Genomic DNA, 13,870 nt, shown 5'->3' with positions numbered 1-13,870 from the left:
TCAAGTCGGGTTGCTTCTCCGCCGGTCGCGCATGCGCCTGCGATGATAAATACAGTTGTGTTATGCCCTATCTACACCGAAGGATAATCCTACTTGTGGCTCATCCGACCACTTTCGCTCGTCTACACTAAGTACAATTTTAGTGTTGTTATATTGGTACCGTTGACTTTAAAACCGGTAATAATTTCAGTACCTAGCCTATAAAACAAACTTTCATCCGATCTAAGGTAACCCGAATTGTTATTCTGTTCGACAGAAGATTATTTTTTATAGAAATATCTTTGCTTTTTATATGCAAATATTTTGATGAGTGATTTGCTTTTTTGAGTTGGTACGATTGAAAACCAACTTTAGTATGATTTTCGGTCGTCTACATTACTCGCTCGCATGAGCCACAAGTAGGATTATCCTTCGGTGTAAATAGGGCATTATAGATGCGCAGGTTGGTGGGCCCCATTAGACTGACAGTTGTAGCATGGGAAGATTCAAATAAGCTTAATATTTTTATTTGTTATTTGTTATTTGTTATTTTAATATTTTAATATTTTACTTTTCTTTAATTTATCCTCAAATGTCTTTATTATTCAATATATGTATATGTTTACTGGGGTCCGTGCGCTCATAATACGTTATTGTGCACGGCCTGGTTTGTAAAGAATTGAAGGGGCAATCCGGCTCGACTGGCAGCACTGTCACTGATTAGCATGCATTAACGTGTAAAGCGTATGTGCGTAATGTGTAATGTGTAATGATTTGGATGTGTGGAAATGACAATTCACAGTTCGAATTTTTCACAAATTATCGCGCCATTGATTCTATGCACATTATTTTCTGTACAGATTTACGCGAGAATCGACGCTGAAATCGATTTCGAGGTAGAAGGAAGCGGATTTCATAGGTTAGGATTATCACATGTGTTATTAGGTTTGTTCTTTATAGCTGAACTGGCTGCACTAGTTCAGAGTTTATCTTTTTCCCTCCACATTGGAAGGAGAAAGATAAACTCTGAACTAGTGCAGCCAGTTCAGCTATAAAGAACAGATCTTATGTCAACAAAAAGTAAACAATACGCAATCTTTGTGCAACTATTAACATCTTTTTTTTCAGAACGTTGGTTTATAATGTACACTTTAAAAATTTTATCAATAAGGATTGTTATGCTGCCATTTATATGGAATTACCATCGGTATTGTATATCAACGTGAACGACATAGCAGAATTAAGAAGGCAAAGAACGGTACGTGCCTTAAATAAATAAATTGTTAATTAAATTAATTAATTAACTGTTAATTAAATAAATCGTGTAATTTATAAAAAATAAATTAAATAAATAATAAAAAAAGATATATGCTAGGAGAAAACACATAACAGGTTCTGGAATAAAGAAATGTCCAAAATCGACAAGAAAATAGATTAGCTAACAAAAAACAATAGGAAAATTAAAATTTAACCTTACATACATATTATCGTAAAGTTCTGTCAAAACATGTTAACATCGAACATCAAACTATGATAAATGAAAAAATGGAGACAACCTATTTACTGTTTAGAACCTCCAACAAATCCTAACTCAACGGATAATATTATTATCAACACCCAACAAGTTTGGAACAGAACAAAAAATTGATTCCATACAAAATAAATTATTTCATAATTTAACAGATATAAAGAACCCAAAAGTAATTGTATTCTATTGCAATCAGATGATAGGTTCTGTTCACATTAACAACAGGAAAAAAGTGATAGTTAAAACATGTAGTGATTTTTATAGACAAAGCTGGCACATAAACTCAAATGACAAGATGTTGCTGTCTTGGTACGAAATTACAAAACAATTCCAAAAAGAAAACCCAAATATAATATTCACAAGAATTGACAAATGTAGCAGTTGCATTGAACAGAATAGAATACATTGCTAAGATGAAAAAATGCTTGCAAATAAAAATGTACATACAGTTATAAACTGATGGAATTTATTATTTTTAAGCAAATATTTATGTATTTTTTTATATTAGAAATATATTTGAATATTGAATATTCTATTGAATAACAATAGAATAGAAACTGTACAACAAAAATAAATTTAGCTTTAATTTGCTTATTCAATTCTAACATGAATAAAAACCTTACCAAGATAACACTTTCTATTCATAAGATGGAGAAATAAAGGCTACATTATCAAAAATGTGTATTAAATATCACTTTATAGCAACAGTATATGTATATTACTTATAATTAGAGTTTATAAATTATCAAAAATTTATAAATCAGGCATATCTGCACAACATGATCTACAATAACATTCCAAATCTAGTCACAATAGGAATAATATTGAATTAGTATAGAAATTAAACCAAACTGAATTAAAAACCAACCACACAATTGTATCACTAGATGTAGTATCGTTGCTTACAAACATAACAAAGATTTAGTGATTGGAAGTATCGCAAATTGATGAAAATACATATCCAGTCTACATCAAAGGAAGAATTTTTAACGGCTATCAGAATGGTTCTCGATTCCAAGAGTACAATTAAATAACATAGTCGATACATTTAATTCATTCTACAAAAGATTAAAATTTACTGTGAAGTTAAACATAAACAACAAAATAAATTTTTGGACGTCACAATTATAGTTGATAACAACAAAATCCGTTTTAAGTAATACCAATTAATGTTCTCAGGAAGATACTTATTTACATGGCAAATATTTTTATGTTAAAGCACCAAAAAATTAATTGGACATGGAAGGAAAGAAAAATGAGATAGAAATTGGAAAATATAGCAAGAAAGAAAGAAAGGGACGGGAAAAGAGTTTGGATAGAATATGGAAAGATAAGAATAGATGAGTAATAGTAAAAAATGAAGAAAAAATAGAATGGAGTAAAAAATATTTCCTTGGATGAGAATTTTAAAAAATTGAATTATATATACTCTGAGGGAATTATTAAGATGACAGAGAATAAGACAGAATGAAATTGATTATGAGAGAATGATTAAGGGGATCCTAGAGTCTGTTTTACTGATTTCTTTCAAATACACTATACTTTTTTTTGGCTGTGTAGAATGAAAAATCCTTTTCTGTAATTAAAGTACATGTTAATACAGTGTGGAAGGTCGATTTGAAAGGATTTTTCATTCTACACAGCCAAAAAAAAGTAAGGTGTATTTGAAAGAAAACAAACGACTTCAGGATTCCCTTAAGAATGAGATAAAATAAAGTAAATAATATTTCCTTGAGTGAAAATAAGAGAAAATTCAATTATATTGTAAGAATTTTATTATAATGACAAAGATTTAAAGAGAATGAGAAAGAATAAGAGAGAATGATTAAAAATGAGATTATTGAATAAGAAATGTTTCCTTGAGTAAAAATAAGAGAGAATTAAATTATAGGTAAGAATTTACTTTACGACCCACGCGATATCGACTTGAAATTTTTTTACACAATATAGGCCATACTGAGTATAAATATAAAGCGGCAACTTACGAAAACATCTAGAAAAATAAAAATAAGAAAGCGATTTTTTCGATATAATACAGCATCAACTAAAATCAATTATGTATATAATATATACAGAGGGTGTCCGAAAAGTGCCGAAATTCCTTAATATTTCGAAAACTAAGCATTTACAAAAGAAATGTTCCATACAAAAGTTGTAGGGTTGCGTGGTGCATTAGACAGAAATATCAGTGTGACCTTGGTTAGCGCTATTAAGGTCACATAAAAATTACTTTGATTAATTTTTAAATGGAAACCCCTATTTTTTATTACATTTTCTTGTAGTCGATCTCGAGAGCTTTTCAAAACACTATAATAAAGTTATTTTTCCTTAAGAACTTTTAGAGTTATGAGGCTTGAAAGTTACAATATACGTATATGACCGAGCGTATGTACACAAATTAAAGACAAGTGAACAGAATAAATACATATAATTATAAGCGTGATTAACTGGCATTATTCTAAAAGCCCAACTCTTATTTAATTTAGCGGGGGCGTAGATTATATCTATTATACCTATAAAAGATGATTAAAAAAAGATAAAATTAAAAAAAATTTTAATTCTTTACTTTAAAATCTTAATTTTACATTCTTTACAATTACAATTCTTACATTATTTGCATTAATCTTTGACATTGTTTTCTTTCTCTCTTTTATACACATGCACACACACACACACACAACTGATATAATTGACACAAAAACCTATTTTAAAACCTGATTAATTAATAATTTTCACTTGTAACATTGCAGAATACCGTGTGTTCTATAGGCGAAGTTGATGTCGAGTTGTTCATGGAGAATGCGAGTCAACAAAATGTGACAACGTGTGCATCCATAAATTCGTCATCGTGTAGTTTAATGATACCTTTACATCAGCGTTATCAGTACGCCCGTGAAACAGACAGTTACATCGATGTGATCGTGCCTAAGCCAAAACTATTGCTAGGTTGCCGAAAAAGGATCAAAGACCACAGAGTGTCCAAGACAGATTTATGCAAGCCATGTGACAATCTAGTGACCAAGTGGCGTGAAATTTCATATCGTATGTCGAATGATCACGATTACACATGGTCAATGCCAATCGGAGACTCGTCTCTCTCGATGTTTGTCACTTATATCACGTTATTGGTAACGCTTATCGGCGCGATATTCACCGGACGTGCCATTCGCAATAATGCGTCAAACAATCATCAGAAAACAGATTGAAGTAATTAAGATTTAATACAGATATTCCAGAACTATCAATCTTTTATTATTGAATGATCTATTTGATGAATTTATAGATAAAACGTATTTATACACGCTTTTGAGACGATACTGATGTTCTACCGTTTAGCTATAAAAATGTAAATTACACTCACATCTATATAGAAATAAACATGTTCACGTTCAATTTGGAAAATGAAATGTCATTGCATAATTTAACATTTTTTATATTTGATCATCATGGCATCTTCTCAGCATTTTTATGCTCCTCTATTGTCGCGATTGGCTCCATCGATATTTTGTGTGTGGTGTTACTTTGTCTGCTCTTGATTTGGTCATTCCACTTTTGCACCTTGCTGGTGCCAAATAAAACGAAGATTAGATTGCCTGCTATATATATTCCGGCTGACAGGAAGAACACGGTTCGCCATTGCAAAATATTAGTCTAAACAGAAAAAAATAATTAAATTGATTACATTAAATATATATTTATAATATATTTTTTCAAGTCAAAAAAATAATTATAAGAACGGAAACACAAATGTGCATTTTTACGAACAGCATCTTGGACGATCATGCTAGTAACCAGTGGCGCGAGCAAGCTGCAAGCAGACGCGATGGTGTTTGTAAGTCCCATTAATATGCCGGCAAAGTTTGGGCTAAGATCCATGTGATTAACATTATGGCCACAAAAAATGGCGACATTGCTAGACACAGCGAGTACGAGAATGCCCACTGCCAATTCCGGTTGATCTTGTTTTACATAGCCGAGCCCGATCAATGCGGCCGCCGGGAGCCATTGACCGATCGTATTGCAGATCTTCCGGGACATCTGCGTCGTTATAACTTTCTTTCTGATGCTTAGATCAGACACAAGGCTGAACGGAAAACTAACAATCCATGCTGTAAGGTAGGGCAATGCAGTCATCAGGCCGTTCTGTATAATTATAGAGCAAAAAATATAGAGCATTAGTTGATTTCGCTTAAATTCAAATGTAATAATTTTGCATTTTTATAATTTTTTTTGTTATTTGAATTAATTAATGCGTCTATTAATTTTAATTATCTTAGATTTTATTTTAAAGCTATATTATTTGAAAATAAACTATATTATTAACTATATATTATAACTATATATTAAACTAGAATATTTCAGAAAATTAAATTTTTAATGACAACAGAATATTTTTATTGTTAAAGAGAAAAATTGTAAAATGTTATCCACAGTTTATCTTATGTTTAAAAATATATAACATTTTATCGATAAATATAATTATATATGTTTTTCACAAAATAGCCTAATTGTAAGTATAATTTCATTAATTTTTTTCGACCATCATTAATTCGATCAATGACAATATATAGCGATACTGAAATAATCTAATGTTTAAAATGTCGTTGATAAACTTGAGGTTCAAATCGTTTTGAGTTGATGGCATATATGGCGTATATGGCGTATTAATCATTCTTTCATCGTGCTCTCTTGTCGGCATATGCATTGAACTATTAATTAATATTCTGAACGCAGCATATATACGATTCTTCAAATCGAAACACGTACACGTCTTTATTCGAGGACTAATTCCAAGGTTTTGTAAAAGTTCAACGCAATTATTGACGAGATTAAACGAACTCACCTTTTGGATGTCGAAACGCATGATCGAAGTCATGTAGGACGGAGTTTCTGTCAATAACATCCAAAATCCCCAACCTTGTGCACATTGCGTCACCAACAATGCCCAGACCGGCAAACTTCGGAATATGGATATCCACGGAGTATTGGGTTTCTAAGCAGAGAGAAAAAGGAAATAATGTATAAATGAGATTTAATCATTTACGCATATATAAAACTTAATTAAATTGTAAGATTCGAAATTTGCATGAATTATTGCTTGAAATTGATTGAAATTATTAAGTGCAATTTTAAAATTCGTTTTTGCGTTTAATCACATAATAATCATATTTGGCATAATCTTTTTCTCCTTCCCTTTTTCCCTTAATGTATTATTGAGGAAATGCATTACCTCGTCGACCTCGGTTACTCCGAGACTTATCTCGATGTATTCTTTTTCATCGAGAGGTATGCTGGGATGTTCAGAGGGTGAGTTCTTTCCGAACAAATAGAAAGCGATACCGCAGAGAACGCTGAGACTTCCCCAAACGTAAAAGCAGCTAGGCCAACCTATGGGAGATGCTGCTAGAAAGCCGGTACTCAATAAGCATACCACATTGCCCATCCAGCCGCCAGAATAAACAAATGTTGCTGGAAAAGTACAAACGTACTACGTCAATACAATATCATTTTATTCTCAAAATTTGTCACGCCAGTTATTCAAATCAAATTTCGATTTGTTGAACCTTTAGAAATTTGCATTTATTGAAAGAACCCCGCACAAATCTTATGGAAAATGGGTCTCGGTCAAATTGCTTCAAATTTTAATATTTTGTAGCTCATATCAAGCTGATTAAAAGTTTTCACGGGCACAAACCTCCAAATGCCTTAGTTTTTGTTCCAGGACCTTAGAAGGTCATCACATCTTATACGAAAAAATAGTCAAAATAAATTTTTTTTACTAACAGTTATGAATACTGTATAATATTAGGTCTATAACTTGAAATCCGTTTTTTTTTTTGGAAAAATTAAGTCTTTATTTAAAAAACAAATGAAAAAAAGACCAATCAAAGTATTGGCCATCGTTAGATATGACTTTTTCCCATCTTTCTGGCAATACGCGGATCCCACAACAAAAGAACGACTCATCTTTAGAGATTATCCAGTCAGAGACCCATTTTTCAACGCTTTCATAAGAGTTGAAGTGTTCCTCAGCAAATGCGTGTGCCATCGACTGAAACAAGTGGTAGTCGGAAGGGGTACAGTCTGGTGAATAAGCCGCATGAGGTAGCACTTCCCAGCAAAGTGCTTCCAATGTTTCCTTGACAGCCTCAGTGACGTTAGGTCGAGCGTTGTCATGAAGCAAAATCACTTTATACTGTCTTGTCTCATATTCTGGTCGTTTTTCGCGCAATGCTCGGCTCAAACGGATTATTTGTTGTTGGTAGAGATCCCCTGTGACTGTTTGACCAGGTTTCAATATCTCATAATATATCACACCGTTCTGGTCCCACCAAATACAGAGCATGGCCTTCTTCCCATGAATATTGCGTTTTGGCGTCGATGTCGATGGTTAGCCTGGGTCGCAAATGGTTTTTCGACGTTTGGGGTTATCGAAATAGATCCACTTTTCATCGCCAGTCACAATTCGATGCAAAAACCCCTTTCTTTTTTGCCTGGCAAGCAGTATTTCGGAGATGGTTTTTCGCCTTTCGATATCTCTTTCTTTCAGTTCATATGGCACCCATTTTCCTTCCATCTATACCTTTTCCATGGCTTTTAAACGCTTGGAAATGGCTGCTTGAGTAACATCCAACATTTCTGCAAGTCGATTTTGTGTTTGACATGGATCTTCATCCACCAATGCTTGCAGTTCTGTATCTTCGAATTTTTTTTTGCTGGACGTTCTTTATCATTCATCAAAATCATTAAGTTTAAATTATCGAAACCATTCATTGCAAGTTGTTTTCGATAGAGCAAGTTCCCTATAAGCTTCAACAAGCATTCGATGAGATTCAGCAGCGGTTTTCTTCAAATTGAAACAGAAAAGCAAAGCTTCGCGCAAATTATGCTTATTTGGTTGAAATTCAAACAGTTTCTTCGCAGTAAAAAACTATGTTGTTGTCACAAATACAAACTTTTATATACTGAATATTATTGACAGATGTCAAAACTATAAATGATGCCTTGTTCAGCCATTACAATTGACGATTGTCAAAGTTACAGCTATTTCTCGCTAGAGAGCGGGTTTCAAGTTATAGACCTAATATATTCATGGATATCATGGATATATACTGTATATATGTCACGGAAAAATATATCGAATATAATATTACGAAAAAAGTATTACATTCTTCAATATCACTATTGAAATCAATATTAGACGCAGCACATAGACCTCTACAAATAAATTTTAATAATCGAGAATTACTTGATATTGAAGTGAGTAATTGAAGAAAAGAATTTGAATAATTATATTATACGTGAAAAGCAAGAGGACTACCGAAAATCAAGCACCCAATACGTGAGAGGCAAGGGGACTCACGAAAATCAAGCATCCCGAAGGAATGAAACGCCCGTCTCGTCCACGTCGTTCATTCTGGGTAATTTTAAGAACGGGCGAAAAACTAAAATCATAAATGTACATTTGCAGATGCACATTGATTAAAACATGCACAAGTGTAGTAAAAAAGATTTATTTCGACTATTTTTCCGTATAAGATGTGATGACCTTCCGAAGGTCCTGGAGCAAAAACTAAGGCATTTGAAGGTTTATGCCTGTGAGAACTTTTAATCAGCTTGACATAAGCTACAAAATATTAAAATTTGAAGCAATTTGACCGAGACCCATTTTTCATAAGATTTGTGCGGGGTTCTTTATCATAACTAAATTCATGAGACACTATGTGATTCTTTTGGAAATCCGAGAAACTTCTAAGATTGTTGTAACGATAGGAAATCAGAAAAGAATGGAGAAATTTTAATTTATCGGAACTTTTATAGAAATTTTCTTATTGCATAATATTAATTATGGAAATCTTTTTGCACCAAACATGTACGCGCGAGAATATAGACGTGCTTAATCGACTCAACATTACTCAATTGCGATAAGAATTTTCCCTTATCTATGGTATGCGTCAAACTCCACGTGCTTGTCAATTAAATCGCACTTCTGCGATGCGTGAATTTAATGAAAAGCAGAAATTGCTTTGTTATACAATCAGTTAAGCGTTAACTAAATTCGAAAGAAACACATTGAAGAATCAAATTAAAACGGTTATTATCTTACCGAATAAAAAACGATGATTACGTTTAAAGGTCCAGCATTTAAGCATTCCGAAATATTCGTAATATATCTATGTAAGTATCTATCCGTCAGAATCATTGGAATTATACAATAAACTCGCCGTAAGATTCAAATAACTCGGAAAGCTAGTTTTCAAAGTTTTGTTTTAATGAATAAATAATAAAGCAATATTGATTTCTAATTTTTATATTTCATATTTTATAGGTAAAAAAAGATACTGCTATATTTCATTTTATAGATGAAAAATATGAATCAAATTACTAGCCAATCAAATATTGAGAACTTTCTGACATTTGCAATATTTATTATGCAATATTTATTATATTAAGCAAGAATGAAAGCATTTGCTTCATGCTGTTTAATTAAAAGCGTATACTCACAAAATCTACCACGCTCCTCGGGTGGCGTCCATTTAGACAGCAGGGTGTGCAAACACGGTAGAACGGTGCCCTGTGCGAGACCACAAATCACCCTTGTGGCAACGACCATCTGCCAGCCGCCGTAATAAGCGGCAATGGGAGCGCTGAGGGTCAGCAAACCCGCGAGGATTAGAGTCAACGAGAATAGTCTCTGAGCGGTCCATTGCTGGGCGAGAATACTAGCAGGTATTTGCGTACAGGTGTAGCCCCAAAAAAAGGAGCTCAAAATCAGATTCTTTATTTGCATGTCCCAGTCAAACTCCTTCGGCAGACAGAGGAAATAATCCGATGGAATAATAGTCCGTTTTAGAGCATTATGTGCGGATGTCATCGAAAATCATTGCTATTATTGATACACACCTGGAAATTGGGATTGGCGCTGGCCGCATTGGTCATTGCTTCCAGAGTCACCGATGGCGTTACCCGAAGGGCATAGCAACAAAAGAAGCCTAGGCACATGAGTATCACTTGTGTGTGTCTGCATCCAAACCATGCTGCAAGATTCACAATAATATAATGACATATAGTGACAATCGTATATATAATAATAGGAATAACAAATTCATTAAATAATCTCGCGCTAATGCCGACGACACACTGACAATTCTGAGAAAGATTGTCCAAAATGCATGTTTTTGCATAAAACATGCAATAAAACGGCAAAAAAATCGCAGATTGATTTTTAATAACTCGTTCTAAAGAAAAAGATTTAATCTTCAAATTCATGCAAATTAAAGCACGAAAAAATTTTAACAACTCCACGGAGTCGTTTAAATTTACAAAATTTTTGAGGTTTAAATAATGTTTAAATTTCCCACTTTGCTTCCTAGCGCAAAAACATTTTCGAGAAAAATCGACTTATAGACGTGAAAGTAGAGGCTTCGCCTTTTAAAATAATCTCAGAGAAATTGTACAATTTTTTTTGTAAAGTTATAACGATTATTAAATCGGCAATTCTTCATGAGAAATTTAATGAGTCTTTAATTTTATTGCTTAATATGTTATATTTTTTAAATGATATTATATCTCAATAAAATCAAAGATTCTAAAAATTTTAAATATTCCTTTAACTTATAATATCATAAAAAGATATTTGCATTTAACTGCAATTTTTTCTTCATTTTTAGTATCTTTTCGATATTATTCCCGTGCAAAGTTTAAATGGACGTCACATAAAGATGCGAAATCGAATACAAATGATATTGTCATCAAGATCGCATTACGTCAGTAAGACCCGTACGCTCGGTATTTGTACTTGAAAACCAACAAGTGCATCAGTGAAATCGTCAGTGAATGTGAGCGCGATCGATGAAATTTTAATTGCATTTATCCTTTTATTCCGTGGAAGATTTTAATCAATAATTAATCGCAATACTGTTTTTATTTGCGAGATGTACGGATTTCCCCGAATTGTTTTGAACCAAATATAAATCAGGAAAAAAGCAGTAAATATTGGATTAAGGGAAAAAAGAGTATAACAATACTACAGAAAGATTGAAAATTTACAATGTATGTAATACCGTAATAAGATAAATTTTGTCTAGTTTTAGTAAATTCAAAACAGATGCGTCTATCAAAGAGGAAAGCTATACGGATTAATACTACTATTAAAAATTAGCATTAACTATTATTTCGATATTATTTTGTAATAAATATTCAAGTTTTCTTTTGATTATTTTTTTTATTTCTTACTTATACTTTTTTGTACACTAATAATCAAAGATATGAATCAATAATCAATTGATCTTCTCTTTGATTGATTACATCTTTTATCATATAATCACAGAATGACAGATATAAAATACAACACAAGACGCTTATGTCAAAATTGCCGTGATCAAATAATAAATGTTATGTATTTGTTTAATTATTCGAATAATAAATATAAATAAATATATGACAAATATTAATATATTTTTCTCTATATCAATTATTCCGATATCTCAATTAGACATAACATAAATTCAAGATTGACATAATTGACACTCCGTCTGATATTGCACGTTGATATATAAATAATCTGAAATATTCGCGACGATTATTTCAGAAATAAGGTCTTATCAACAATTTGACCATCAAATAATTCAATTTTTTTTCTTCCGACGATCCTATCTAGCGTTATCGTTATCAAATTCTCATATTGTATTTAACAATTTGTACAACATATTCGCAATAATACCTCGATATAAATTATGTAACTATCTATAACTTGATAAACTGATGGTATTCATGAAGAGAAGAAAAAGATTATGTATTATTTACACAATTCTTTATATATTTATTTTGTTTTTATACTTTTTATAAGATTTTGTATAATATTGTATATAATAAAAATTGTATATAATTCCATTAAATAAGCATTATTAACTTGTTTTTAATTCTAATTTTTATTGAAATCTTTTTTTCAATAAAATATTTTTTCACGAAATACTTCCATGATAAAGAAAAATCACTTTTGAATGTAAATTAAGTAAATCACCTTTTGGTTTATTTGATGGGGTCTTCATTCTTCCCGAAAGAGAAACGATGGAAACTCTTTTTCTTTGCAAAGGCGGTGCCATTATGATGAACCTTTCAGTGAAGCAAACACAGGAGCAAATCACAGAAATGACTACGATCCGTCAATCGTACTCACATAGCTTTATACTGCGTCTCCGAAAAGATTCTCCCACTCTTTTGCACTCAAACGCACTGTACACTACACTACTATATCTCTTCCAACAATGCAATTATTATACAGCAAGAAATTATACATAAATAATCTGCACAATTAACTAAAAATATCTTTGTTCATAATATTCTTTTAAACCTGTTTTTTCTTTAATATATGTATCGCGAATAAAATCAACATTTAATTATTGTATAATTGTTGTATAATTAAATGGAATCAATTGTACAAACTGTTATGAATTACAAATTAATTTTTAATAACATAGAAAAGAAACATATCATGTAAAATAAAAACAGGAAAAATATTTCTTTAGTTTTTATAAGAAGAATAAAAAAATTTTCTCTATTTAAAAAGATATTATATACAATACATATATACAATATACAATATCATCATATAATATTGGCTTATGTAATAAGTAATATCAGATTTTTTAAATTTGTCTACTTTTTTTGTTGGACAAAGCATAGTTTTATTAATATATTACATTAAATATTTATTTATCAAAGTTGTAATCAAATTCCACCTATATCACAATTTTTTTCATGTTACGTAAAAACGCACTGAGTGAAAAACAATACATCATCTATTGGAAAATACAAAGTTACTAATTACGTAACCCAATACTTTCTTTTGTATGTATTTTTCTTACAAACATATATTTTAAGATATATGCAAACCGGAAACTGGAAATAAACAACTCTCTAAACTTTTATTTAATTATTTAATGTCAATTATGTTAATCATGTGACACATTTTAAAGAAAAACTTAAATATCGTTATTAAGGTTCGTTCTGCATAAATTATTTCGAAGTTAGCATGTACGTTAAAAAAACTGAAGATTCAGTGAAAAAGAACAAATTCAATAAAATTTATGACTGTTTTAATGATTCTCAACTCTTTATATGGTTACATTTTATGAATATATAACGGAATCGATCGTGTCTCGATAAATAATCGCATTTCTTTCGTCCTACAAAGATAACGCGTTTAGCGCGAACGTTTGTGATTTGAACACGGTGACAAATGTTTGTCTGATAAAGATTTGTTCTCGAGTGCCCGAACCGAATTGCTTCGTCGATGTGAAAATATCTATTGTTGTTTGCAGATCTATATGCATTAGAAAACGTAACATTTATTTCATTTTT

The 13,870-nt window shown here is 31.5% G+C and overlaps 2 protein-coding genes across 2 annotated transcripts; one reads left to right on the top strand and one right to left on the bottom strand.

Moving 5' to 3' along the window:
• Nucleotides 1-649: 649 nt before the first annotated feature.
• On the top strand, nt 650-4,900 carry LOC105679207 (uncharacterized). The gene is made up of 3 exons (XM_012379099.2): nt 650-898; nt 1,108-1,237; nt 4,258-4,900. Exons 1-3 carry the CDS (start codon nt 768-770, stop codon nt 4,711-4,713), a joined length of 717 nt encoding a protein of 238 aa, XP_012234522.1. The 5' UTR covers nt 650-767; the 3' UTR covers nt 4,714-4,900.
• On the bottom strand, nt 4,045-13,240 carry LOC105679205 (putative inorganic phosphate cotransporter). The gene is made up of 7 exons (XM_012379098.2): nt 12,531-13,240; nt 10,412-10,545; nt 10,013-10,313; nt 6,738-6,976; nt 6,351-6,500; nt 5,273-5,650; nt 4,045-5,158 (listed from the first exon to the last, which is right to left on the bottom strand). The coding sequence occupies exons 1-7, from the start codon at nt 12,610-12,612 to the stop codon at nt 4,952-4,954; spliced, it is 1,491 nt and encodes a 496-aa protein (XP_012234521.2). The 5' UTR covers nt 12,613-13,240; the 3' UTR covers nt 4,045-4,951.
• Nucleotides 13,241-13,870: the final 630 nt, after the last annotated feature.

This window comes from Linepithema humile, chromosome 6 (genome assembly GCF_040581485.1).
Source record: "Linepithema humile isolate Giens D197 chromosome 6, Lhum_UNIL_v1.0, whole genome shotgun sequence".
NCBI classification, from domain to species: Eukaryota; Metazoa; Arthropoda; class Insecta; order Hymenoptera; family Formicidae; genus Linepithema; species Linepithema humile.
This window is presented reverse-complemented; position numbering and strand designations above follow the sequence as displayed.

What these genes read in the sequence shown, in the direction of transcription:
- LOC105679207 (XM_012379099.2), top strand. Translation starts at nt 768, where the DNA reads ATGACAATTCACAGTTCGAATTTTTCACAAATTATCGCGCCATTGATT. An exon ending in GAAGGAAGCGGATTTCATAG is followed by an intron (nt 899 to 1,107) that starts GTTAGGATTATC and finishes CTTTTTTTTCAG; the next exon opens with AACGTTGGTTTATAATGTAC. An exon ending in AATTAAGAAGGCAAAGAACG is followed by an intron (nt 1,238 to 4,257) that starts GTACGTGCCTTA and finishes GTAACATTGCAG; the next exon opens with AATACCGTGTGTTCTATAGG.
- LOC105679205 (XM_012379098.2), bottom strand. Translation starts at nt 12,612, where the DNA reads ATGGCACCGCCTTTGCAAAGAAAAAGAGTTTCCATCGTTTCTCTTTCG. An exon ending in GCGCCAATCCCAATTTCCAG is followed by an intron (nt 10,314 to 10,411) that starts GTGTGTATCAAT and finishes TGTCTGCCGAAG; the next exon opens with GAGTTTGACTGGGACATGCA. An exon ending in TGCGTTTCGACATCCAAAAG is followed by an intron (nt 5,651 to 6,350) that starts GTGAGTTCGTTT and finishes ATAATTATACAG; the next exon opens with AACGGCCTGATGACTGCATT.